This window comes from Durotheca rogersii, assembly GCF_024521655.1.
Source record: "Durotheca rogersii strain YMJ 92031201 chromosome Unknown GGS23scaffold_1, whole genome shotgun sequence".
NCBI lineage: Eukaryota > Fungi > Ascomycota > Sordariomycetes > Xylariales > Xylariaceae > Durotheca > Durotheca rogersii.
This window is the reverse complement of record NW_026251232.1, coordinates 1,186,421-1,212,680: the sequence shown is the minus strand read 5'-3', so window position 1 is coordinate 1,212,680 and position 26,260 is coordinate 1,186,421. Positions and strand designations below refer to the sequence as shown.

The 26,260-nt window shown below is 55.0% G+C and overlaps 6 protein-coding genes across 6 annotated transcripts; 5 read left to right on the top strand and 1 right to left on the bottom strand.

Moving 5' to 3' along the window:
• Positions 1-266: 266 nt before the first annotated feature.
• On the top strand, positions 267-2,424 carry GGS23DRAFT_544339 (NADP-dependent oxidoreductase domain-containing protein). The gene is made up of 2 exons (XM_051514900.1): positions 267-1,270; positions 1,471-2,424. Exons 1-2 carry the CDS (start codon positions 988-990, stop codon positions 1,965-1,967), a joined length of 780 nt encoding a protein of 259 aa, XP_051376873.1. The 5' UTR covers positions 267-987; the 3' UTR covers positions 1,968-2,424.
• A 718-nt stretch (positions 2,425-3,142) lies between these two features.
• Positions 3,143-4,991, top strand: GGS23DRAFT_15138 (uncharacterized protein). Its single transcript, XM_051511367.1, has 2 exons — positions 3,143-4,579; positions 4,669-4,991. The coding sequence occupies exons 1-2, from the start codon at positions 3,362-3,364 to the stop codon at positions 4,786-4,788; spliced, it is 1,338 nt and encodes a 445-aa protein (XP_051376872.1). The 5' UTR covers positions 3,143-3,361; the 3' UTR covers positions 4,789-4,991.
• Positions 4,992-6,282: 1,291 nt separating this feature from the next.
• GGS23DRAFT_591956 (uncharacterized protein) lies at positions 6,283-7,327 on the top strand (the record flags this gene model as incomplete). The annotated part of the gene is made up of 2 exons (XM_051517807.1): positions 6,283-6,503; positions 6,586-7,327. 2 exons carry the CDS (start codon positions 6,283-6,285, stop codon positions 7,325-7,327), a joined length of 963 nt encoding a protein of 320 aa, XP_051376871.1.
• Positions 7,328-8,870: 1,543 nt separating this feature from the next.
• GGS23DRAFT_591955 (PLC-like phosphodiesterase) lies at positions 8,871-10,019 on the top strand (the record flags this gene model as incomplete). The annotated part of the gene is made up of 1 exon (XM_051517806.1): positions 8,871-10,019. One exon carries the CDS (start codon positions 8,871-8,873, stop codon positions 10,017-10,019), a length of 1,149 nt encoding a protein of 382 aa, XP_051376870.1.
• Positions 10,020-14,774: 4,755 nt separating this feature from the next.
• Positions 14,775-18,387, bottom strand: GGS23DRAFT_544321 (THO complex subunit 1 transcription elongation factor-domain-containing protein). The gene is made up of 5 exons (XM_051514899.1): positions 17,655-18,387; positions 16,787-17,596; positions 16,563-16,721; positions 15,620-16,513; positions 14,775-15,565 (listed from the first exon to the last, which is right to left on the bottom strand). Exons 1-5 carry the CDS (start codon positions 17,931-17,933, stop codon positions 15,221-15,223), a joined length of 2,487 nt encoding a protein of 828 aa, XP_051376869.1. The 5' UTR covers positions 17,934-18,387; the 3' UTR covers positions 14,775-15,220.
• Positions 18,388-18,800: 413 nt separating this feature from the next.
• GGS23DRAFT_15011 (P-loop containing nucleoside triphosphate hydrolase protein) lies at positions 18,801-23,462 on the top strand. The gene is made up of 2 exons (XM_051511356.1): positions 18,801-22,770; positions 22,827-23,462. Exons 1-2 carry the CDS (start codon positions 18,930-18,932, stop codon positions 23,405-23,407), a joined length of 4,422 nt encoding a protein of 1,473 aa, XP_051376868.1. The 5' UTR covers positions 18,801-18,929; the 3' UTR covers positions 23,408-23,462.
• Positions 23,463-26,260: the final 2,798 nt, after the last annotated feature.

Genomic DNA, 26,260 nt, shown 5'->3' with positions numbered 1-26,260 from the left:
GGCCAAGACCGCCAGCGAAGACCTGACAAAGGCGGACGCATACAGGATGTGCTGCAGAAGGGTTGAGGAAGGACGGACGAGTGCTTATGTCCGACCCGGGATCTGGTCGATGCAGAAGAAGGCATCGGGAATACCAGCAACACCCGCATAGGTGAGCCGAGTTGACGGTAGATGGATGGTCGGGCCCCATCGGCTATTCTGCGTGCGGGTAGCTATGCTGCCACCCTGCGCAGGATCACAGCGTGCGCTAATACCGAGGGTCAAGTATAGTCAAGACGCCATTCGCATTGCAGCACCCATTCGCTTCACTACCTTGTTCCCTCACCTCCCATGCCGGAAAGGCGGGTCCGAAGTTCCAAGACAAGCGTCAGCGGGGTAGCCGGTCGCTCGTGCGGGGGGATGTGAGTGGCATGGCCACGCAACCCGCGTGAAAGAGACGGGAGATCTCTCAGATGGCTACTTATTCATTACATGCCTCTCCGTCTAGTATGCGAGTCATTCTTGCGCGAGACACGTTGGAAGATACGCCTAAGCAACCCAGACACAGCTAGGATTGTTTCCACCTAACTGTTGACCGCAGCTCATCATGGCCGCTCCAGCTCTCCCCCAGTCTCTCCAGGATTCGATCGCGGCCACCAAGGTCGACTACCGCCAGCTCGGTAACAGCGGCCTTAGGATCTCGGTCCCCATCTTCGGCTGCATGAGCTTCGGCGACACCAAGGCGCTATCGTGGGCCCTCAACGAAGAACAGGTGAGATACTACCCCACGAGAGCAGGGCCCAAGGTTTCCCCCTTTGGCCCAGGGCGTCGCCGAGAGCTCACTAGCGATTACTCTTCGCCATATAGGCCCTGCCCCTGCTCAAGTACGCCTACGACAGGGGCCTGAACACCTGGGACACGGCCAACGTCTACTCGCAGGGCGCGAGCGAGGTCATCGTCGGCAAGGCGCTCAAGAAGTACAACATCCCGCGCGAGAAGGTCGTCATCATGACCAAGTGTTTCTGGGCCGTCGGCGAGACGCCCGACGTCCGCCACTTCATCTACCGCGACGCCCTCGCCGGCGCCAAGGACTACGTCAACCAATACGGCCTCTCGCGCCTGGCCATCTTCAACGCCGTCGAGGCCTCGCTCAAGCGCCTCGATACCGACTACATCGACCTGTTCCAGATCCACCGCTTCGACTACAACACGCCCCCCGAGGAGACCATGAGGGCTCTGCACGACCTTGTCCAGTCCGGCAAGGTCAGGTATATCGGCGCCAGTAGCATGTGTACGTCTCACTCTCACCTTCAGCCCCTGCCTATAGATAGCCATCTCGTTTTCTGTTTTGAGCGAAATCCTCTCGCCTTAGAAGAACAAGGGTGGGTAGAAAGAAGAGTGAGGCCGAGAAGGAGGAGTAGGGGGTCTACCCAGCCAATCGCCACCATCAGGCAAGCATCGCTAACACGAGAACAAAACCGCTTTCCCCAGGGGCCGTCAACTTCGCGCGGCTGCAGTTCGTGGCGGAGAAGAACGGGTGGACCAAGTTTGTGTCGATGCAGAACCACTACAATCTGCTGTACCGGGAGGAGGAGCGGGAGATGAACCGGTTCTGCGGGGACACAGGGGTCGGGCTGATCCCGTGGGCGCCGCTGTGCCGAGGGCACCTGGCGCGGCCGCCGACGGCGTTCGGGACGACGGAGCGCAGCCGGCTCGAGCGCGACGCGCAGCCCGGGTCGCACGGCACCGTCGAGCCGGACCTGACCATCATCCGGCGCGTGCAGGAGCTCGCGGCGAAGCACGGCTGGCCCATGAGCCACGTCGCGCTCGCCTGGATCAACCGCCGCGTGGCGAGCCCCATCATCGGCTTCTCGAGCGTCGCCCGCATCGACGAGGCCGTCGCCGCCCGCGGCAAGACCCTCACCGAGGAGGAGGAAAAGTTCCTCGAGGAGCTCTACCTGCCGAAGCAGATCTCCGGCCACTTCTGATCCCGGGCCCCGTCCGGGACGAGAGCGGCGGACGGTATGGCGTGCCCGGCTGCGTGCTGCATTAGGAAGGGAGGGTTTGTTGCTCGCAGACAGGGGCGGTCGTATAAGTACGGGTACAATAAGCATTTCGTCGCGGTACTAGACTGCTGCTTCTTAGTAAAAAGAAACGCGTCGTGCGTTTGTCCTAGGCCAAGTTTAAACGCTGCTTACAGTTGTAGAGGGCGTAGCGAATGTGATGCCTGTGCAGAGAATTCCTCAAATCCTCGTGGTCGCCTCAGCCCGTGGTCTCTCTCGCACGATGTGCTGCTGCAGATCACGCCTCGCGCGTAGTTCAAGCAATAGCAATAAGACGCAAAAGCGACAGGGGCACGAAAAGGAGTAGGCATTGCCCATCGCCACACAGAGTGTCCGTATGCGGTAGCCATAGGTACATGGCAAGTCGACGACTAGCAAAAAAGTGCTTTATCTAGTTCTCGCTGCCATGCTTGGATCCGAGGAGAAGACAGGTGTTCCAGGGCGCGTAGAGTTCGGAAAGAAAAGATGGAACGGAACGCGATGTTCATCATCATAACCATGGCTTATTACGAGGCGGGCCTACCTTGTAATGGCATGCCTCGCTACATGCACGCACTTGATGCATTAATCAATATTTCCTCCGCTCCGCGCGTCACCCCAGAATAGAATGGGCGGGTAACACAACATTGTGAGATCTTGTTACCGCCGTCGCGTCATCTACGTCACTAGACTTAGATTGATTACCTACCTCAGGTACCTAGGTACTTCGGAGACCACAGTCGGCGCCAGAACCTCCCTCAACGTTCCACGGCTTAGGTAATACCCGCCAACCTCAGTTACGGAGCTGCGGAGCTACAAAGCTACGAAGCTACATCAGGTTGTCAACCCCTCTATAGATGGCGGGGCACGCCTAGCACATCTGCTGTTCCCCCCATCCACGGCATTCAAGGGAGACAACTTCACGAACATGGCCGAGAGCTCCCAGATTACCGTCTAATAACAACCTTCCACTACCCAGCCACCTTCCCTCTCTCTTAAACTGACTCCGTACCCATGAGCCAGAGCGAACTGATCTAAGAAGACACCGACAGCAACTATCTGGACACTCCAGATCTATAAGTCAAGATGCCTGTCGACTACAGCAAGTGGGTGAGTATAACCTCTTCCGCCTCGTATTCCACCATGTCCATATTTCCACACGAACTGCCATGTTTCTATGCCCCCAAAACACGCCGACAGATTTCCTCGTATCGCTGATCTCAAACCCTCCCCCTTCCCCCCTTTAGGATTCCTTGGAGCTCAGCGATGACTCCGATATCGAAGTCCATCCTAATGTCGACAAACGCTCCTTCATCCGCGCGAAGCAGAACCAGATCCACATGGAGCGGCAGCAACGCAAGCTCCAGATCGAGACCCTCAAGTACGAGCGCCAGATCAACGATGGTTTGATGAAACGCATATCCAACCTCCTAGGGGCGCTCAAGGCCCACGCCGCCGAGGCCGAGACGCGCAACCCTGCCGAAGTTGCTTTCCAGGCCGTCATGGAGTCTGCAGGGAGCCCGCAGGAGGACAAGCCGCCGCCGAGGCCTGAAGGCGTCCACGCTCAAGTTGAGCAGCCGCCGACTTACACCAAGATGATGGCAACGTTGCTAGATCAGGTAAATAAGGAACTTGACGAGAAGAAGCCCGAGAACCGCTACAACGCCATGGTCGACGAGATCGGTGTACACCTAAAGAAAGTCGAAGACCTACAACAAGAACTTTTCAAGAAGCTAGCCGAGCTGGAGAAGGAAGAGAGCCGCAAGATCACCAGCGAGAGCATCCACACCGGATTTGACAGCTCGTACGTCAACAAGTCCGCGCCGTCCGCATCCTCTGCTGCGAACAAGGCCAATGACTCGAAAGTGGAGCTTCTCAATCCCAACTTCTCGACGTCGAAGCCGGAGGGATCGGGGTCCGCAGGAGCCGACGACGACGACGACGACAAAGAAGTCGAGGCCTCGCCCGACGCGCGCAAATTCGCCCGCATCAAGATCGGCGAGTACCGGGAAAGCAACACCTTCATCGGCTTGCACCCGCACATCCTCTCCGAGAAGGAGTCGGACGGTCTCTTGATCATGGCCTTTGACGCGCAGCTCGAAGGAAAAGACGACTTTGCGCGGCAGTGCGTGCACCAGGCCCTGCTTCTCCAGTATTGCCGGGCGCTTGGCAAGGACGGCGTGGCGCTGTTCTTCAAGCGCATAACGACGAAGGGCCACCAGGCGCAGGATGTTTTCTTCAAAGATGTACAGGACACCTACTACCGGATCAAGAACCGGGCCGCCGAGATCAACGCGCAACGCGCAGCCGATGGCGCGTCCGGCGAGGGCGTCGAGCAGATCCAGCTCCACGCCGTCGAGCCCGGTACGGAGATCAGGATCACGATCCCGCCCGAGCAGAGCGAGGACCCGGACGAGCAGAAGGCCCGCAAGATCTTCGAGGGCTTCGCGCCGGACATGCGCGAGGCCATCAACTCGAGGAGCCTGGACAAGGTGAACGCGGTGCTCGGCAAGATGAAGGTGGAGGAGGCCGAGGAGGTAGTCGGTCTCCTAAGCGAGGTAAGGAGAGAGAGAGAGATGACCCCCCCCCCCCCGAGCATGTCTGTTGCTGCGCTGTGCGTAACGATTGACTGACGAAATCTGTGCAGGCCGGAATCTTCAGCCTCGAGGAGCAGATAATAGACGCCACCACGACCGAGGGTCAGGAGCACCTCAAGGAGATTGAGAAGAAGGCGGCGTCGGAGTCGTATGCCGACGACCCGGAGTGATGATACAAGGGGCCTACCTACCTACCTACACAGAGGTATCCACCAACATGATTATGACATATACCTACCCATGTGCCCGCCCGTGGCGTCGAGACCGCGCGCGCAACGGGACACGGAAGAGTGCTTGTAGTCCTTCCCTCTCGGTTGTAGGTTACCGAATTTTGTATACATGCGCCACCCTCCAGAGCTGCCTCGACGCCGGCGCCCTTCTCGTCTGGGGAGAGTCGCGGGTTCCGGCGAGGGGACAAGCCAACTTCATTGTCTTGGGGAGTACCGACATAGAGACACAACCGCGGGTATTTAGAATTAAGGAGTTCGGCGTGTGGTCCTTTTTTTAAGCCGCCCGACTGTTGTACGATGGGTGGCGTAAGCGTACGGTGAGACACTTGCGCTCGGCTGAAGGTGAATGCATTGTGCGCTCGTCGCCCCCTTTGCCGTGCCTACCGAAATGCCGACCTCACTTAGGTATTACCTACCTACCTACCAGACGAAGCTGGCGGCGGCGAGGGAGAAAAGCAGCGCCAACACCTCCCGCACCATCCCCCCTTTCGTGCGAGTACCTACCTATGTGATTGAGCCTAGATTCATGCTACACCTTGAGACGGCGGGTGTGTCGCTCAGCTCGACCTCACACGGCAGAATCTCGTAGATTTCTTGCTTCGCCTTGCCGGACGCCTCTTGTCCTTCTCCCACGTCCCGACCCACCCCCTTGTAGATGCTAAGTAGGGTTAGTGCAGGGGGAACCGGCGGGACACTTCGGTGGCCGCGCGCCGCAGGCCGTCCGTCTTGCCCCCACCAGTTTCACCCGTGCTGGGCGAGCGCGTCGGTCGCCTTCGGACTCCGATCTTCGAATGTGGTGTGTATATATATAGGTAGGCACGTACGCAGAGGTGTGTTACGATTGGAGGCATGCTAGGCCGGAGGCTAGATCTCCGACAGAGGCCATCGTTGGAGGCTAGTGCTTGGGTTATTTATTTGGTTCGCGACGGGATGTCGACGGATATAGGTACGATGTCCACCTCGGTAGGTACCTAGGTACCTGAGAAATTGATAGGGGTCGACTCTGCCGGGAAACGGCATTTCAAGCTATGCCGGCCGTAGGCACAATAGCGATTGTCCACATCATTCTTCCTCTCTCCTTTTTCTCTTCGCTTGGTTTCCTTTCTTTCTCGCCCGCTCATGCTTGTATGAGAGCGCGCTGCATGGATATTGTCTAGGCATATCCAGGTGGAGACGGGTGCTTGCGCGGCTTTGTGAGTACGTGGCGCTGCGGTGGGTTCTCGAAAGATGCGAAGCGCTAAGAATAGACAGGGCCAGACCTCTGTACCATACAGGTACTCATATGGACTTGTCTAATCGATGCAGAGTTACGTAAGTAGCGAGCTCGTGTTGGTGTTTTTGTGGTGTTATGGAGCCGTCGCCAAACGGTAGGTATTGTCGCAGTGCAATTAGGTACCTAGGTAGGTAGAGTAGAAACCAAGTCCGTGATCGAACATGGAAAACCTCCTCTACTATGGCATTGCGTTTTGGCAGACACACAGAACCGAAGACGATTGCGAGTTAGCGATTCGAACCAGTAATGGACGGGTCTTCTATTGCAGATTTGATCCGTCTCAATTTCATCGCTCCCCGAGCACGACTAAGTTGTACTTCAAATGCCTAAATACGTTGCGCTCCGAGGAAGAAGAAATAGACGGTTTCTACGTCGAAGATGCGTGCCAGTGACTAAGCCGAGCCATTTCAACCTCTAATAGTTGCCTAGTTAGCCACCGCTCCACTGCAACTAAAGCCTACCAGACGTCCAACTATCTCTCAATATCTTTTCGCGCTTTATTTTGTGTGCGCTCTCAAGGCGACCGATGACACACCCGAACCGTACCAACTCGACACCCAAGACAGCGGCTGGAGCACCCCCAAGACTCGCATGAACGGCGCTTTCGTGGCCAGTCTGGACCAGTGGACTCAGTCGTATCATCCGGCCGATGTCGAGATATCGTACGATCGCCCCCAACATGTCTCGATTAAAGACCCAACACGAGTCGTCGTCGCGGGTCCCGGCGGCAGCGAAGTAACATGCTTCTTCAAGCCTTTCAGGCTCACTTTTGGCCCAGTTCTTGCCAGGAAGGAACTCCGAACCCACGAAGAAATTGTAAAGGCGAAGATACCCCCTTTCCCAGAGACATCGATTTGTCGCCTTCGTGGCATTGTTCGCGATGGAAACGATTTTTATAGCATGCTGTTCACGTGGATTGAAAAGAAAGCCGTGTTATCAAAGGGCCTAGCAGCGAAGAGTTCTACCCTGCGAAAGCAACGCTGGGCGAATCAGATCGGTCGGTCGGTGGAATATCTCCACCAACGAGCCATCGTCTGGGGCGATGTCAAAGCCGAGAATGTCCTGATCGACAGGAACGACGACGCCTGGGTTATCGACTTTGGAGGCAGCTATACTCCTCCAGGCTGGGTGGACGCGGAGAAGGCTGGGACTGTGGAAGGCGACATGCAGGGCTTGGCAAAGATACTGGATCTCCTAAGAAGCTAGGCCAGTGAGCGGAATACTATATAAGTACCTGTCTTTAGACATTGGTGTCTGCCCGGGCAAGGCGCCAAGAAGAAGCCCGATTCGCGTTGGTGCCGAGCGGCTCGAGTTTTCCAAGGGAAAGAAACGCGGCTTCAATTTGATGATTCCGGCAGTTCGTTGGCCACGAGGATCATATGCTCCCGTGCTAGCTTGATGAATGCCTTTGGTTCGCTATATCATTGCTCTCCGTCGCCTTGCTTTCTCACTTGACATAGATATAAGGCCCGGCAGATTTACGACGGTGAGATGCGTGTCGATAGGCCTAGATAGGTATTTCGATGTGAAGTGCATCCGCCGCGAAGGCCGTATTACCTAGTAGATCCCGAATGCCCCCGGATAAGACGTGAGACCTTACCGATCGATATAGGTACCTACCTACACCAACTGCTGTACGTCGAGGCACTTCTGCGCTTTTCCCCCTGAGGCACATTTTTGCTGTGTAATGGGCAAAAACGTAGGAGCCTCCGAAGGCTAAGGAAAAGGAGGTGCCGTGCAGTCTCTTTAACAGGAGCGGGACGTATTCGACGACGCGTAACAATAGCCGGTTTACGGGGGCGAGATCGTCGATTAGTCTGCCGAGCGTTTTAACGTAGAGCAAAGCCGTCTCGGACGGAGGATTAGATCGAGAATCCGGTTCAGATGTTCAGAATTAGCGCGAGAGCACATACACACATACATATACCTACGCAGCCTGTCGGGCACCAGGAGCTGATCGGGTCCGCGACGTCGGGAAACCCAGCCCAGCCAAGCCCCAACCCGGCTGGCCACTTGGGTCTCAAACCGACCCGTCGCGCACGGCTCGAACAGCAGCGCAGCCAGGCCCACCGTGGTGGATGGGGGGCTAGCGGTGGGTTCGTGGCCTTGGCTTGGCTGGCTTGCGTTGCCCTGTTTGTTTCACCTTGGGGATCGGCGCTGACGACGTCCCTCTCGCGTCTCGACGAAGCCATGGAGGCGCAGCCGGCCGATCAGCCATGCGACACGCTCGAGAGCTGCTTCTCCACAGCAAGATACCATGCGATACGAACCACCTGGGGGACCCTTCCCCTGGAGGCCCCTTGCCTCTCCCCTCGCCTCAGAGACAAGAGAGGCTCTTTTCATGCCGTGCCGCCGGGACAGGGGCGCAGAGGTTATCAAAGGCTCTGTCGTCTTTTGCTAGATTCCCTTTTGTCTCCGTGCAGCTGTGGTTGGTCCAATGGGTATTATGTACGCTACCCCTGGGCCCCCGAAGAAAGAGAGAGAGAGAAAGCCGTGACCACTCACTCTCCCCTTAACCTACTTCGAGCCTCGGACATCCTCCCTTAAAGGTAAAAACTGCCCTCCCCATATTCTTAATGGCAGGTTCACCTTTTCGTATTTTCCCTTCTTGTCATACCTTCTTCGTTTCCCGTTCTTGCTTCTATCCTTCTACTTTATAAGACTGCTGTGTCGGTCCCCTTCTTTTCTCTCTTATCACATTCGCTTCTCCCATCTCTGCTATTAGAGAATCACATAACCAGAGATAAACATGGTTCCCTCGTTATGCACGTTCCTAGCTGCCGCTGCCGCCGCTCTATCCGCCACTGTTCAGGCCCTGCCGCAACAAGATAGCAATGGCGTATCGCTGCTCTCGACAACCTCGGCCGTCGCCGCAAGCCCTAGTTCGACGATATCGAGCACCGGTTCGACGACAGCTTGCAACAACTCGCCCGACCTGTGCGCCCGCTCGTACGCCAACATAACCCACATGGGCGCCCACGACTCCTCCTTCCTCCGCGACGAGAGCACGGGAAATTCGATAGCCGGGAACCAGTACTTCAACGCGACGATCGCGCTGGACGCCGGGCTGCGGCTGCTCCAGGTCCAGGTCCACGACAGGAACGGCGTCATCCAGATGTGCCACACGTCCTGCAGCCTGCTCGACGCGGGCCCGCTCGAGACCTGGCTGGGGCAGATCCGGGCCTGGATGGACGCGCACCCGAACGAGGTCGTGACGCTGCTCATCGTGAACTCGGACGGGAAGAGCGCGGCGCAGTTCGGCGCCGTCTTCGCGCAGTCGGGCATCGCCAAGTACGGGTACACGCCCTCGGGCAGCGGGTGGCCGACGCTGCAGGCGATGATCAGCGCCGGCACGCGGCTCGTGACCTTCATCGCGTCGATCGCGCCGAGCGCGCAGTACCCGTACCTGCTGTCGGAGTTCGACCACGTGTTCGAGACGGCGTTCGAGGTGACGTCGCTGGCGGGCTTCAACTGCACGCTGGACCGGCCGGCGTCGCAGAGCTCCGCCGCCGCCGCCGTCGGCGCGGGTCTGCTGCCGCTGCTGAACCACTTCAAGTACGACGTCCTCGCCGCGTCGATCCTCGTCCCCGACGAGACCCTCATCGCCACCACCAACAGCCCCGCCACCGCCGCCGACGGCAACCTCGGCCGCCACGTCCAGCTCTGCACCCGCGAGTGGGGCACCAAGCCCACCTTCGTCCTCGTCGACTTCTTCAGCGAGGGCCCCGCCGTCGCCGCCGCCGACGCCGCCAACGGCATCACCCCCGTCGGCCGCTCCACCGCCGGCCAGGTCAAGGCCGTCGCCACCGGGGCCGCCGTCCCGAGCTACAACCCGGCCCGGACAGGCAGCGCCGCCGCCTTTATCGCGGGCGTGGTGGCTATGGTGGTGCTGGTTTGACGATAACGAGTCCAGGATCCCCCTAGCTCTCAGAGCAGAGGGGAGGGGGAGAGGATGGATCGGGTTCGGTTTGTTTCTTGTGTACATGCATAGCGACTGGCGTCGGGTTCTCATTTTTAAAAAGGCACCGTTTGTTGGTGCAATCTGCCTCCAGTTACCCCTCCATATTGAGTGAGTGGTAGCATCATCTAGGAGATGTATATATATACACATAGCCTAGGAACTAGGAGGGCCTGCGTAGCAGGAGAAATATCTCAGGAGAAAAAGAAAGAGAGCTGGGCTTTGGCGGGTACGGATCCAGACACCTCTGGGCAACTGCGTACTGCAGCTGGGATACGGGTGTATATACCACTACCTAACAGGTAGGCTAGATAGCTAGCAGGCGACGAGCGCTCGGCGCCGCTATGGAATAGAATGAAGGGATTCCCTGGCCAATAACAGAAGGGTCGTTCAGACTAGTACAGTGAGCTGCATTCATGCCCTAGAAAAGAGAAGATGGAAGAAGGCGGCAAAGCTCTTGCGGGGTGGATTTGTTCGGCGGCTGATTTTCCTGTCTTGTCTGGTAGGCCTTTGTCGGTGCAGATAGGTACTATCAGTCTGTATGATTTACCATATAAAGAAGCAAGGCCGTTAATAAATTATCGCTCTGGCAAGCCACTAGCACGTATCACAGCGTTCACTTCACAAGCATGGATGGGGAGGTCTAGAGGCTTAGGTTGATTTGCAAGTTGATTTGTGTCTGTTAGAACGCTAGAAAGCTATATATAAGCCTGCATATCCAAATGGAGGAGTATAGGCGTCTACATTTTCCCGTGACGGCAAGTGAATCATAGACAGGTATTCCACCACATCTCTTGTCTTCTTTCTTTTTTTGCGTCGAAATCAGTAGGCCGGGCATTGCCCCTGCTTCTGCTGCTTCCGGAACCCCCCATCGCAATTCCAGCCACTGTGATGATCGGGCTCCCTCTCTAACAAGGTCGTGGGATTAAGCCGGGCCTAATGCCTAGCACCAGCCCTTGTGTGGGCCACCCAGCCGCCAGAGTGGCCGTTGAGCGGTCGGCCGGTGGAGGCGGCTAAGAAGCCTGCCGGCTTTGTGGGCAAGGTTCGGTAGGTGCGGCGCATTGGCAATCCCTCCCCAACCTCCGGTGCTATTGCTATCACTAGTGGCTGCTTTCTAGGGGATAGTGATGGTGAAATAGAGCCAAGCGGCGTGGTTTGAGTGCTGGAGGCTCATGCTGGGTCTGGTGAGAGCTCAACCCTAGATGACTCGATGGTAGCAGGACCCTAGAGAGTCCAGTGTAGACTCAATCTTGGGGAATCTGTCAATGGTTTAACCATTCTGTTCCCGTTTGCCGCCAGGCATAGCAGAGCAGACCACAGTAAGACACCCTAATATCATGCTTCGGCCCCGTCCATCATCTCCCTTCTCATTGGTTTCGATGGTGTCCCCCCCCCTCCTCCACGCATCCCTACTTGGTTGACGTAGTCTCATGCTTGGGGTTGCGTCTGCCCCCCTCCACCTCCAGGTTTGGAGAGGATGGCTTGATGGGGGATCCGTTGCCGTTATCATAGGCTCGCAGCACCGGGACTAGGGTAGCGCGGGTGGCTGCCAGCCAGATGCTGTTGGCGTTCAAGGTCGAGCCCTGATATAACCAGCTGTCAGCCGCCCGCGCAGCCTTTGTCCCGGTGACGACGGCCCCCTGTACGCGGACAGGCCCTCGTACCAGCAAGACGAGGTGTCGTCTTGATCCATCCGGGGCCCCTCTGCACACCTTAGACAGAGAGGCCCCAGACGGAGGAGGGCAGGGGAGAGGGACTATAGGGTTGCTTATTCCTGCCTACATGTGTCTACTAGGACAGCACAGGGCCGCACGCACAGCCTGTAATAGTGGCAAGTGGCGATTGCCGTGCAGGGCTGCCAGAGCGGTGGCCTGCCTTCCCCTGCGTATGGCCATCGCAGCATGCCTAGCAAGCGGCAGGGAAGAGTGACGCCTAGGTTCCAGGCGCGGTGCTCCATAGTCCGACTGCAAAGGATGAAGAGAGAGAGATTGTTGCTAAACTGTGTGGTTTTGTAGAGTACTACGCCTAGTACATGGACGTTATCATCTTCCTTGTCGTCTTCCGGGCCTTTGTGCTTCTACCCAGGGGGTTGGTCAACCCCCATAAGGGTTAGGGCGGCATTAGGTTCTGTGGGAGGCCGGCCTTGAGAGGAGAGTAGTATTAAGGGAGCTGAGCTAGCTCCCGTGGGAGATAAAAGGGAGAAATAGCTATTGCCCTTCGTCGGTGTCGATGTCGAGACAAAAGAAGAGGCGGTAGAATAAGAGGTGGTAGTCGGACTTCACACATGTCCTGTACTGAGCTGCTGACACACGCCATTGGGAGGGCAGAGTATGATGTGAACAAGGCTTTAAATTGTTGTTACAGCCATAGAGCCGGTTTGGAGTGAATGTCGGCCCGTTAGCGGTGCTAGATCGTTCCAGGCTGGGACACATGCTTTCCGTATTGCGAGCACTCGTAAGCAGGATAGTCTTTCTTCCTTAGACCGCAGGTATCCTAGCTCCAGACATCAAGGATGATAATACGTTGGAGGGTGCGACGAGATAGCTTTGTTGCTGGTGCTGGTTGCTGTGGCCTTGTCCGGGTGCTTTTGTACTCAGATTCGAGTCGAAATACTTCGTGTTGGGGATCTCCTTAGGGGCGCCAGGAAGGGTTCTTGTCGCCACAATCATGGTGGCAAGTTGGAGGAAAAAGCACATCATCCCCTGGATGCTGCATGTACTGGGAGAAGTATCTGCGAATATCCCCTAGGACCTAAAATAGGTTGGTGGAGGTTTGGGACTCCTGGATTTGGATGCAGGTTGTAAGGCAGATGGAGGCTGACAAGTCATCATCTTGCCACCAGCGCCTACTTTAACACCTGGAATCCAGGCTAGGTGAAATATTACTGTTGTGATGGTGGGCGGACAGGTTCCGGATGAGCGACGACATTCCGGACAAGGACTCTGCACCATGGATCTCCCTCGGGAGTTCGTAGAGATTGGCCAAATTGGCCCTGTAGACATACGTAATTCTGGGATCGCTCCCATACTGACGAGACCTCGATCATTCAGCTAGTACAGACTGTTAACAACAAGCTCTGAGCAACAGTGTATGGAGAATTAACTTACGCAACGGTATTCGAGCATTGCCTCCTCATCAAGCTGTATAAACAAGACATTCATTCCAGCTCCCAGAAGAAGTCGGCCATGATATTGTCTTGGATAGCAGGGGCAGAAGCGGGGATGGGAATTCTGGAGACGAGTGGTAAAGACATTGTGACTTTGAGGAGTACACTCTTTACGTCGGCTGGTGCAAAGACTGCACTTGGAAGATGCTGCGTTGGCCAAGGCACAGAGCGAAACAGCACCTCGAATGCTTGAGATGGTGTCGGAAACAGATCATACAAGGAAGATCTGCATTGGCCGCCGGCGTAGCGTAGTCCGTAAGCTGGTTGTGACTCATCTCGATGAAGCTGACTCGACAGCACAGCGACGGGCCTATTCAAACACTGAGGGTGAAACAAGAAGATAGGGGCACGACGTAAAGAGAGGAGGCAAAGAAGAATATTGAAAGGGCAAAATAAAGAATTGAATCAATGACGAAGATGGCAGTCCGCCGATCAGTAGATATCTGTAGACCGCGGACTCGTGACGGGATGCCTGAGGAGAAAAAGGATGAGGGAGAAGGGAGGGGAGAGGGGGGAAAGGGGGGAATAGGGGAGGTTACCGCCACACAGCCAAGAAGGCCAGTGACTCCAACTAAGAACACTCACCATGTGGTGTGATGAGTTCTTCATTTTGTGGCCACTGAACTCCCCGGATGTGTGGTGGTGACCTACCAGGAGGATGCCCGATGGCACAACATATCTGCATGTGCCACCTTTTGGATCCTGGTGATGGAGGACCTTGATCCTGCATTCTATCCTTTACAAGTAGAGGATTGCGGGAAATCCAGAACGGTAAGAGTGGGAGGCGATGATGATACGAAGAGCGGTTGGATGTGATGATGGTGATGGTGGCCATGGTAGCAGGGGTGGTGGTAATGGCTGGGAGGCGTCTGGCAAGATGTTGAAAGGAAGAAGGGAGTTTTGTTCAAGAGGTGTTGGGGAAGAGGGTCCTTTAATACTTTACCAACGGCGTGATTTGGAAACAAGATCACAAGTCAGGATCAGTCACACAATTTAACGGCAGTAAATATATTTACTGTGTGGTATAATATTGGTTTATGTATTGTTCAAGTATAAAAATTCTGCTCTGTCGCTAGGGGTAACGAATGTACCCAGTGCTGGATCATGATCAAACTGGCCTAAGGAAAAATTACACGTTGCTGTTTGTTTGTCAATACACTGTGTATATATAGAAACTTGTATTCATTCTATGGGTCCGTGTAGATGTGTCTATAAGCTCTTGCTTAGACTTCCCGTTGTTGCTTCGTCTCCTAACAGGAAGCCTTGGTCTTTAGACTCCATAGCAAAGATGGCTTAGATCACGTTTGTATGATACATGTGGCCTGCAAATGAGGCCTGGGGTGATACAATATATACTTGCGGCGAGGTACACAGTATAATCATCGCCTCCTTTGCGATGGCTGGACGTAAAATTCGGGATTGGCCGCTTTTTGGACATCAAAGAAAAGCATGGTAGCTATTTGTTCGATTGGCTGGTTATAAAAGGGAGAGGGGGATCGGAGATGTAGGCAGGTGTATGGATGCGCCTATATAAGACGGACGTGTGCATGAATATGTATTTGGGGCATATTTACCATTTGATCTAGGATACGATGCTATTTACATAGAGCTATAGGTCTAGGACACTACATGAATAGGAATAGGAGATCATGTAGACACATTACCTACGGCGTATTATATTAAGGTACGCATCACAAATTGCTGGGCCTAGGTAGGCGGTAGGTTCTACAGACAAGTAACATAAATGGACTCGCAACCATCATATATATTTGTATATGGGTATCTCGACAGAATACATGCTAATGTTCCGACCCGAAGCATCTAATGATTATATAAATATCTACGTCTCTTGCTGTGATCCTATCGATGCGCGCTCGGGCGCAAGGTTGAAGATACAGGGGGATTGACCATGCCTAGCTGCGTTCTCGTGAACCCGTAGAACTACCAGACACTCTTTCGTGCTGTTGAATACTACCTACGATACTGCATTGCCATTCGTTGCGTCCCTCATTGTGGCATCATCCACTGTGGTAGTTCCGTTGCTATTAACGTTGCCTGTTCCTTCTGGCACGGGTGCCCCGTAGATGAAGGTTTCTAGGGCTTTATACGCTTCCTCGATATCGTGGATCGGAATGGTGGTATCGTACAGATCCGCGGACAGAGAATGTTCCAGGTCTTCCTGTGCTGACTTCACATGACTCCTTATGACATCTTCCGGTACGGCTCCTGTCTTTCTCAGTTCGGCTTCGAATTGCTCAATGCTAGGCGAGATAAATATGGTCCGTGAGGAATAGCCGTTATCTTTAGCCATCTGGGCGCCCTAGAGAGTGGTGAGTAAGCTTCGAAAGTGTAGTGTAGGTGCATTCTGACTTACTTCGCGATCTAGTAGGATCAACGGGACTTTTCCAGAATCTATCGCGGCATCCGCTAGCCTTCGGCTCGTTCCATAATCGAACCCTTCTCGGTTGGCGAATTCGAAGAAACTGTCTCCATCTAATAACGTATTGAAGGTTTTGGAATCCACAAAATGGTAATCTTGGCCGGCGACCTCGCCGTCCTGGGGGATTCGAGTGGTATGGCGTATGATTTTTTCAAATGCGCCGGGATGTTTCTCGAAAAGCATCGAGGCTAGCGTGGATCGGCTGACATCGCTCGGCCCCGTCAAAATGATCGGCCGTTTATCCTCTGGGAGTTGAACGGTTGCCTCTGAGTCTCCCGGGGTCTCTTCGCCGGGGTTCGGCTCATCTTGGAAGATGATATCGACTTTTTGCCAATCCTCGATCTTATCGAAAACGGCCAGCCTTGATCTCCGCGCAATCCTTAGAGCTCTCCAGGTCTTGCTAGCCTTAGATTCTAGTATCTGTGCTTTCTCCTTTTCGTTCTTGGCAAAATCAAAATCGAGATCGTCGGAGGCGATTTTGGTCTTGAAGACATCCAAACGAGGAAGTTCGCACCTCGATGGATCCTTCAACATCTCCATGGCGGTTTCGCTATCCTCTTCCCTCAAGAACTCTAACGAAAGGGTGCCCATGGGGACAGATCGAAGCCTTTTATTAGTGGCCATACGCCGGGCGTTGGCTTTTGCCTCGTTGAAGTCGGCTGGCGAAACGGGCTCCTTCTTAATCGGCGGACAGCTTTCCACTTTCCAGCGGACCCAGCCCTTGTCTCTCGAGATAACGCTCTCGACCACGCGAAAGAAGAAATATCCATCGTTATCTGCTTGGATATAGGTGGTGATCCTGTCCTTCATGGTCCTCGCCCATTTCGCCTACATGCGGTTAATAATTATACCTTCCTGAGCTCTTATCGGAACTCACGTCTTCATCTCCCAACTTTTGGTCCCCGTATATCACGGATCTATTTTGAGACTTGATGTTCGCAAGTTTGGCCCTAGCCTGGGGAGTGAGGGAGAGGAGGAAATCCAGTACGATGAACGCCTGTATGAGGATGTGCCGTCTGAAGTAGAGGTCGCTGATCTGCATACCACCACAAGATGATTAAACTCAGTCAATAGAAGGCGTAAGTAGGGGGTGGAGCATACCTCAAGCTCGAAAAGTTCCCTGCCCGTAAGATACTTGGGGTTATTGGTACTACTACGAAGATCATCGTCCCCCTCGGGATTCTTTCTTTTCTGAGGGATGGTCTTGTTCTCGTCGGAACCCTTCGTACTTCTCTGAAGTTTCTCGACTGCCTCAAACGCGGCTACGGTCGCTTCCAGACCCGCCTTGAACTTGGCCAATTGCGCGGGGTCGAAAAGCGTCGTCGGTTGGCTGAAATCATGCTGAAGTGACCAGAAAATAGGATATAATGCACTAGTATCGAGGGGCTTCTCGGGCGTCGGTTTGTTCTTGGCATCGAATGAAACTGCTTTGGGAGTGGCCTTGCTTTCGTCTTTGGTGGCGTCAGGTTCTACGTCGACAACCATCTTATCTCCCGCGTCGTCCTCCGGGGCCGGTGTCTCGTCAAATGCCGTAACATTTTCGACATGGTATTCGCCGCGCAAATTCACCGAACTTCTGTCTCCCAGAGGAAAGCATTGGAACATGAATATGAAAACTCGGCCGCAAAAAGCCGTGTCCTCGGCGCGCGACAGCCGACGGAGGAGATCGTTGCATGACCTGAGAATAACCAATTTCTTCTGATTGAGGTTCTGTGCGATGATTTGCTCTCTCCGCGATTCGAGAAAATCGAAAATTTTGCGGCAGCCCTCGGTGGTCTGGCTGTCGAGAAGCTCTTCAACAAGCCAGAAGAGGAGAGCCGGGTCGCATTGCTCACTATCAGACAATACCGACAAGAAGTCGAACAGGTTCCAGATTTGGACAAACTCAGGCGAATTAATAGAGGTTCCGGCCTAGCTAGAGTCAGCCGTTTACCATCCAGCAAGGCCACAGGGGTCTCTTGTTACTAACCACTAAGCTGCTGAAGACGTTTCGCGCCGCAGTTTCCACCACAGCATACTGCCGAGCTTTTTCGGATGTCAGACTCTCGGAAACGTAGCTGGGCGACGCGCAGGGGAATATGGTGGGAAGCTGGCTAAGTAAGCTGTCGAAATCGGCCTTGGTGAGAGGAGGCTCGATAGATGCATCTGGCTTGGCGGATCGCGCATGATCCAAAACATTCTTGAGGAGAGCGGCGAAGGCATCTACTTGAGGCACGTCCTGGTCGGGCGTCTTTGCGGAAGGCATCATGAAACCCGGCGATCGGCAGAGGACTATCGTGGTCTAGGAGGTTCGGGGTGCAACGAGATTCTCGTCAGATGGGCGGATCAACTATTTTGACGGGTCATGAGGGCCACTCGAGTTTGGTGCGGGCGAAGGAGAGCAGGAGGACTCGGTCATATCTATCTAAGGCGCGAGCATGTCGGACGATTTCGAGCACTTGGTTACGGCGGGATGTCGAGGCCAGGGTCGGGGTTTGGAGGGTCGGCAGCGGCTCGGTCGTTGTTTGTGTCGCGAAAAGGATACCAAAGGGATACCTATTTAAGTAGGTAGGCGCCGGCTAGAGGTGGTATCGGTCTAGAATAGGATAAAAAGGTGAAGCTGAAAAGGTAGGAGGTGAAAGTCGAGGCGACGAGACAGACGCGGTAGACGAAGCGAGTTGGTGATGGGCAAGTCTTGTCTACTTCCAATTGCAGAGCAGATCTTGGGGGTACTGCGGTACCTAAATGTAAGGCTGTTGTGGAAACCCTAGTATATACATATCGATACTAGATTAACGGATACATAGTTAGCGCATACAATCGTACTATCCACTATGTACTTACTAGGAAAAAAACATAGATCTGGAACCCGCGTATACGCATCCGTCGGTAATAACCATCATACCTGAGGTATGTAAACAGCAGTACAGAGATAAAAAGTTGTGGACACGACAGTATCGCATTACCCATCATACCCATCATCAACACAGCACGCGACGAGGCTGAGATGGGAAGCTTGACAACACCGTAACACCATATCCGCCGAACCTATCCGTCGATCGCATACCCAAGACGAAGTAAACCCGAACCCCCCACAACGCGAGACCGTCCTCAAAGCCTACTTCCAAGCCTACCACTATCCGAAGAACCACGGCTGCCCGAATCCAACTTTTGGTTCCCTTAGGCATGGTTGCGTCGCCTACGCCCACCTTCATAAGCTAAGGCCGAGATCCCTCGGCGACTAGTCGGATCATCTTTATAAGCCATGCCTACCGCGAAACGGTTGAAGAGCGGCTCACAGTCGAAATCGCGCGAGACGCAACCAAGACCGACTATCGCCGACCTGGAGGGCGAGAGCGAATTCGCCCAGCTTGCAAGGAAGCACTGGCTCAAGCCTACTCGCCGAACTGCTAGGGTTAAAGTCAAGAACGAGGTGCTGAAGCGCGATATCTGGGATGTGCTCGAGAAGGATGGCTTCCCCTACAAGCTACTGCTTGTTCTCGAAGGACTGCAGACCCTCGAAAGCTATCTTTGGCCCGGCTACTCCGAAGACTCGTCGAATTTCCATGTCCTCCTGATCGTCCTCATCACGAATGTCAAGGCTAGGGAGAAGCTCGAGACCTGGGGCATCTTTGAGAACCGACCCGCCGAGTTCTCGAGTCTGTTCACGCGCATCCTATCGATGAGCCTCGACCAGACTCTATCCCAAACCGTACGGACACATCTGCTATGTTTTATCATATATGCGTTTCAGAGCCTCGACTGGGCCAGCGTAAGGAAGGAGTGCGCCCCGTTGGTGTCCATAGGCATCTGGCACAACCTATCGACCGAGTCGAAGCGAGACGGGAAGCTGGCCCAGGCGCTGCAGCTCAGGAAAACTTGGAAGGCAGCAGGCAAGAGGTATGACTCGGCCGATGATGAGACCAAGGCACGATTACGCTTCGAGAGGGCCTGGCTCTACACCTTAGTTCTAGACTTCCTACGGCTGCTCTACGCCGAGAAAAGGGAAGATGAGCATGTGCTCTACTGCGAACGATTTGTCGAATTCATCTCCGACCTGTTAAGTCAACTTCCCACTAGGCGATATGTCAACACTCTGCTTCAAGATCTGCATGTCCTGCCTGCTCTGCGACTCTCGCCCATGTTTAATGACGAAGCAAACGGTCTGCTCCGCGATCAATGCTCGTTGTTGAGCCACTACGCTCATTTCGCTATCGACGATCAGACGGGTGTCCAGCATAGCCCCACTGAGGCATATGACCGGCACTGTGCTGACCTCGCAAAACTCCAACGGGTGTCTCTTCAGCACTTCAAGGACAAGCTGACGGTGCTCGCCTTATCCAATTACGGGTCTATAGACCAAAGAAACGAATTAGAAAATCTCCTCGAGACCCTGACTGATGAGGAGATCCGACGACTTGCGACTTTGCTTGAGCTTAGGGTAGAATACCCGGAATCGGCCAAGGTCTCCATCGATCGACCCTTCTTAATGGAGGTTCTCCTATCGACTTACGAGAAGCGCAAGACATTCCAGGAGATTGCGCGGGATATGAGCATCGTTCCGACCGAGGATAGCCTCTTCGATCAAGGCCTATTGAGAACGGATAACTACGATGGCTCAAAGCCACTCGCGCTTCCTAAGCTCAAATTACAATACTTGTCGGTTGGGGACTTCCTCTGGAGGGCTCTGGTTCTCTACCGGTGTGAAGCATTCTACGGCATTAGAAAGGATATCACCGATACATTGAAGCGACTACGGCCGGAATCAAAGCGGCCCGGTGAGACGGCATTTGCTGGCATTTCGAAAATGGCACTGTCCATATCTCGCCCATCTATTCTAGAGGTTGTGCCGGCTCTTGTTGGCGACGACAAGCCGTCCGCCGTGAACGCCGAGATTTCGCTCGACGTGCGTAGACTTACCGACAACATTCGAAGGGAATGGGATTCGCTGCGTCCCGACGACGTCGTGTTTCTTGTCGCGGTAGACGCCTCTCTGCCAAATGCCGTTTCTAATGGTGGCGTTCACGCGATATCTGAGGCCCAGAAGCTAGGGCTCGTCTCCGTCCGAACAGCCGAGATCGCTCAGACCCTAGATGACAAGGGCAAAATAATTAGGGATCCAGCTGCTTACTTCAGTGGTCAAAACCGGTCGCCAACAAGGAAATTACAGCTTAGGTTAGACCCGAGGACTTACAAGGAAGACATGGATCGCGCTTCCAGGGGCAAGCCGGACGTCTATGAACGCATCAATCTCGTCATCCGACGGAGTGGCAGGGAGAACAACTTCAAGCCGGTGCTCGAGTCCATTCGTAGCTTGTGTCTGTCGGAAGTTCCCCTGGCATCTTGGCTGCACGAGAATTTCCTAGGGTACGGGGACCCTGCCGGAGCGACCTACAAGCATCTGCCAAATCGCATTAGAAGGCTCGATTTCAGGGACACATTCCTCGACTGGCATCATCTCGTCGAGAGTCTGCCTGGGAAAATGGTTGAACCCGAGGCCGATGTGTCTTCGAGCTTCGAGCCCCCTTACGTTCTCGAGACGGTAGATAAGCCTCCGGAGAAGCAGGTAGCCAAGCCTTCTAAAAAGCGAAGAAGAGGTGCCGAGCCTGCCCTAAACGCTGAGATTGAGACGTATAGAGTCTCGACATACAAGCCACCCAGTACTGGGCCCTACCCCATCGACGCGCCGAAGCTGAATAGTGTCCGCTTCACGCCGGCCCAAATCGATGCCATAATATCCGGCACTCAGCCCGGACTCACCGTCATCGTGGGCCCGCCGGGTACGGGCAAGACAGACGTCGCAACCCAAGTCATCAACAACATCTACCACAACTTTCCCGAGCAGCGAACGCTGCTAATTGCGCATTCTAACCAGGCCTTGAATCAACTTTTTGCGAAAATAGTGGCATTAGACATAGACGAGCGGCATCTTCTCCGGCTCGGCCACGGAGAAGAAGATCTCGACACGGACGGGAACTTCAGCAAACACGGGCGAGTCGGGTCTTTTCTCGAGATCCGAGATCGGTATCTGCAGGAAGTTAACCGGCTGGCGGCCAGTTTGGGGGCCCCCGGCGCTCACGGGAACTCGGCAGAGACGGCAGGGTACTTCAATTCCGTCTACATCCAGCCAGCCTGGGCCAAGTTCACCGAAGTGGCCAGGGCAGATGGTGCTTCGGCAGCGGATATCGTCCAGGCATTTCCATTCCATATATACTTCTCTGATGCGCCCCAGCCTCTGTTCCCACCCGAGGGCGACCGAGAAACGGTCTTGGACGTGGCCAACGGTTGTTACCGTCATATATCAAAAATATTCTCTGAGCTAGAGGATGTTCTGCCATTCGAGATACTACGGAGGGATCGGGACAAAGCCAACTATCTTCTAACGAATGAAGCTCGCATCATTGCTATGACGTCGACCCATGCCGCGATGCGCCGTACCGAGATCGCTTCCCTCGGCTTTCACTATGACAATGTCGTCATGGAAGAGGCTGCGCAGATCACCGAGGTCGAGAGCTTCATTCCTCTAGCCATGCAAAAGCCCAAGAATGGGCAAATGGCGCTACAGAGGGTCGTCTTATGCGGCGATCACTACCAAAACTCCCCCGTGATTCAAAGTCTCGCCTTTAGGCACTATGCCAACCTCGAGCAGTCTCTATTCTCTCGCTTCGTCCGTCTGGGTATACCGGTGATCACGCTCGACCAGCAAGGCCGCGCTCGCCCGTCCATTGCGGCGTTATACCAGTGGAGGTACCCAAACCTCGGAAACTTGCTGCACGTCGAAAGCCAGAAGGAGTTCCAGAGCGCCAACGCCGGATTCAAGTACGAATATCAGTTCATCAACGTGCCGGACTACGAGGGCCGTGGCGAAGCCGAACCAACGCCGCATTTCATCCACAACGTGGGCGAGGCCGAATACGCAGTTGCCATATACCAGTATATGCGGCTCCTGGGGTACCCGGCGTCGAAAATCAGCATCCTTGCCACTTACGCCGGCCAGAGAACCCTGATCAAAGAAGTCTTGGCTCACCGATGTGGGAGGAACGCCATCTTCGGGTTGCCTAAGATCGTGACAACGGTGGATAAATACCAAGGGGAACAAAACGACTGTGAGCACCTAGCTACCCGCCCCCCAGGGTGATGGGCTCTAACTAACGTGGCATAGATATCATACTCTCGCTCACGCGCACATCGCGAGTGGGCTACCTCCGAGACATACGCCGACTCACGGTGGCGCTCTCCCGCGCGCGGCTGGGCCTGTACATCCTCGGGCGACGAGAAGTGTTCGAGGCGTGCTACGAGCTCCGGCCAGCATTCGAGCTGCTCCTGCAGCGGCCGGACAAGCTCGTGCTCGCGACGGGCGAGATGTGGCCGTCGGAGCGGGCGCAAGCGGGGGAAGAGGGCACGGCGGTGCCGGGCGAGGCGGTGATGGAGGGCGTCGAGCACCTCGGGCAATTCGTCTACGAGATGACGGCGACGAGAATCAAGCAGCAGCAGGCGGAGCGCGGGCAGTCGGAGGGGAAGGGACCCGGCGTCGGGGACTACGAGCAAGATGCCCTGCTGCTGGAGCCGGTTGCGGAGAAAGTATGGGATAAGGGGGACGATGACGACGATGATGATGATGAGGCGGACGAAGGTGTCGGCTACACCGCCCAGAGCGGCGAGATAGCCCCCGACACAGATGCCAGCGACGAGTCTGCCGCGGACGATATCGAGATCGGGGGCGCTGCAGAGGCACAGCAGTAGGGAGATAGCCTCAAGGCGGACGGGCGGATGTACCTACGGCGTCACCGACCGACGACGAGCGGAACGCCAGGCACACACACACACACACACACACACAAAATGGAGAGAGGCTATCGGTAATTATACATATCGTCTATCACGCGTAGGGGGGTGGGCACGAGATACGGTAGAGATATTTTACATATACACGTTGAGGAGAACTGAAAAGGACGAGAAGATGAAGAGAATGAGAGCAAAAGGCGCGAGCCGCAACCGATTTTGCGATGGCGATGTTGACGGTGATGGTGATGACGATAATGCTGACTACTGAGACAGACAGAGAGAGGGGGCGAGATTCCCCGGTAAGGAGCCAAAGGCAGTCCACGCTGGGCGGGCTGCGTAGGGGGGGACACGGTATTTCCCGCCTGCCTCTTTGCGCATCTGTAGGTACCTGGAGATGATTGGCAGCGGCACTGTCCATCCGTTGCCGGGTCTCGCGCGCACGTCTGCATGTCGGGAGCGAGAGGCAGAATCTCGATATTCCCACAAGCCGCTGGTGATTCTGCGGCGTCCGTGCGGGCTTGCGAAAGGCGCCGGTGGGGAGGGCGCGCGCCAGGTGACGCGAGGTGACGTGACGGCCGCAAATCATTTGCAGCGGCCCGGATTGCGGATGATTGGCCCCGGCAGGGAGGGGGGGGGGAGCGTTGCGTGGCGGTACATGCGTACGAGGCCGCTCGCTCGTGCAACTGTCTCGTTTCCCTTCTTTTTTTTTTTTTGCGGCCGTTCCCAGCTTCATGACTGTGGTGCGAGGGGAGGGGTGGCAGGGTTGGGAATAGAAGCTGGGGAAAAGGGGGGTGGAGGGGAGTGGAGGGGAGGAGAGGGAACGGGAGGCCACGGGCGATGGATGATGTGTGTGTGTTCACCAGTCAGGTTCACTCTAGGTGAGCCCGGGAGGGGGGGGGGGGAAAGGGGGGGTTATGCATTTCGCCCGCAGTGCACGCCCGGGTTCTGGCGCCCGTTGCTCACTGACCGCATGACGGGCCAGATCTGACGTCGCGCTGCGTCAGTGCGACCTTCGGCGCGCCACGCCCAGCGAACTTCAGCGAGATGAGGAGGTAGATCCGCGGCCCCCTTCTCCTGCGAAGTGCCGCAGCGACCTGGCGTGGGCTACGTGCGTCTGCTCGACTTCCGGCCTCGGCAGGGTTCCCGGAGGAGGCGGATAGACAGACAGAGCTCGCCTATGCCTCCGTGGTGCGGTGGCGAGCGCCGAGCTGGTTGCTGGCATATTGTCTCCGTCATCGCACGTAGGTGCTTTAGGGAGGACCTCACGTAGCGTGTGTATGCATGTGTGGGTAGATAGATATTCATAGACGCCCGGAGGATGGATGTGCGACTCCTAGCCGGCTTAGGTACGGAGTCCCTAGGAAGTCTCAGGTGGGCGCCCAAAGTTCTACCGCTCTGGTGTTCGGTGGCGCTACTAGATAACTGCCTATTTCGTATAATCCCCCCCCCCCATTCCTCACTGTTTTACTTCATTTGAATTTTTGTGCGGGAGGGGCTAGGTATGTAGGTACCTACGTACATGGTGGTGCCAGCGAGCGCGTGGAGTGCATTTCCACTTGATTATTAGAAGGCAAGTGATATACCCTACCTATTATTACTTGTATGCATATAACTCAGGTGCCGGTTAGGCAAGTATGCGTATATTAGAGAACTACTAGGGAACCTCTCGACGTTATGTGTACTAATGGATGATGGCTATTGGAGGGTGCTTTTGTGTAACATACGCAGCCAGACATGCAGAGGTTAGGAGGGACCTGAGATGGGCAAGTGGAGATGGAGACCCCCTTCACCTGTATACTCTGCTCACACTCATCACTAACGGCTACGTTACGAGGTACCTACACGAAGGCAGGTAATGGGACACACCGTCATAGACCTGCCCACACGACATCCGGTTGGGTACCTAAAGGCAGAACCATGCAGCTGTCAACCTCGTGATCTCCGAGCGGCTCTGTACTCCGTCGATCATGTCCGTATAGGTACGTCCATTTATCTCTCTTCCATTTTCAATCAAGAATACATGCCCATTTTCTCCCGCTACCTATCACTAGGCGTAGAATGTCGCGGTCAGGGATCGGGTGGTAAGCGGTGGTCGCTATTCGAAATGCTAAGTGCCCAGGTACCACCTTTACCTTTTCATCTAGGTCAACCTAACTGCAGGTACGCATTTATAGTATGAAACTTTTTAATTTTTTTCTTCTTACAGGAGCTCGTTTTTCATTCCCAGCGGATCGGTAACTCTTATCCGCGCAGGCACCTTTGGCATGGCGTGTGGGGGTTGCGAATAATGACGGTTCCTCGGAACAGACGTTCTCCTAAACCGCGGAGGGAATATGTCGTAGGGGAGGAGACACGAGGAGGGGGGGAGGGGGGGGAGTTGAGACCAACGAACCCCGCAGAGACCACCACCAGATAGGTGGCTTACCTGATCTCGTATTTACGCTATCGAAGCCGGGAAAACGCTCAGCGATGAGTCAATGCCCGAGCCGATAAGGGGGCGTAGGCCTCGACGACCATGGACGCGTGCGCATATGATACGAAGCCGTCCAGCGGACAGGAGCAAGCAGCGAGATCGATAGGTGGATGTGTATGCAGGATCCTGTTGCTGTGTGGATAACTACATGCGGCGGCTGGAGATGAAAAGGCCCTACGCTAGCAAGTCACTTGGCCCGGAAGTGAGCCGCTAACGACCTCTTCTTCTTCTTCTTTTTCTTTTCTAGTTACCCTTTCCGTCTCCCCCCTTCTCCTCATACCTATATATATGTGATACCTATATATATGTGCGCCTTTACCCTCTTTAAGCAGGGTACC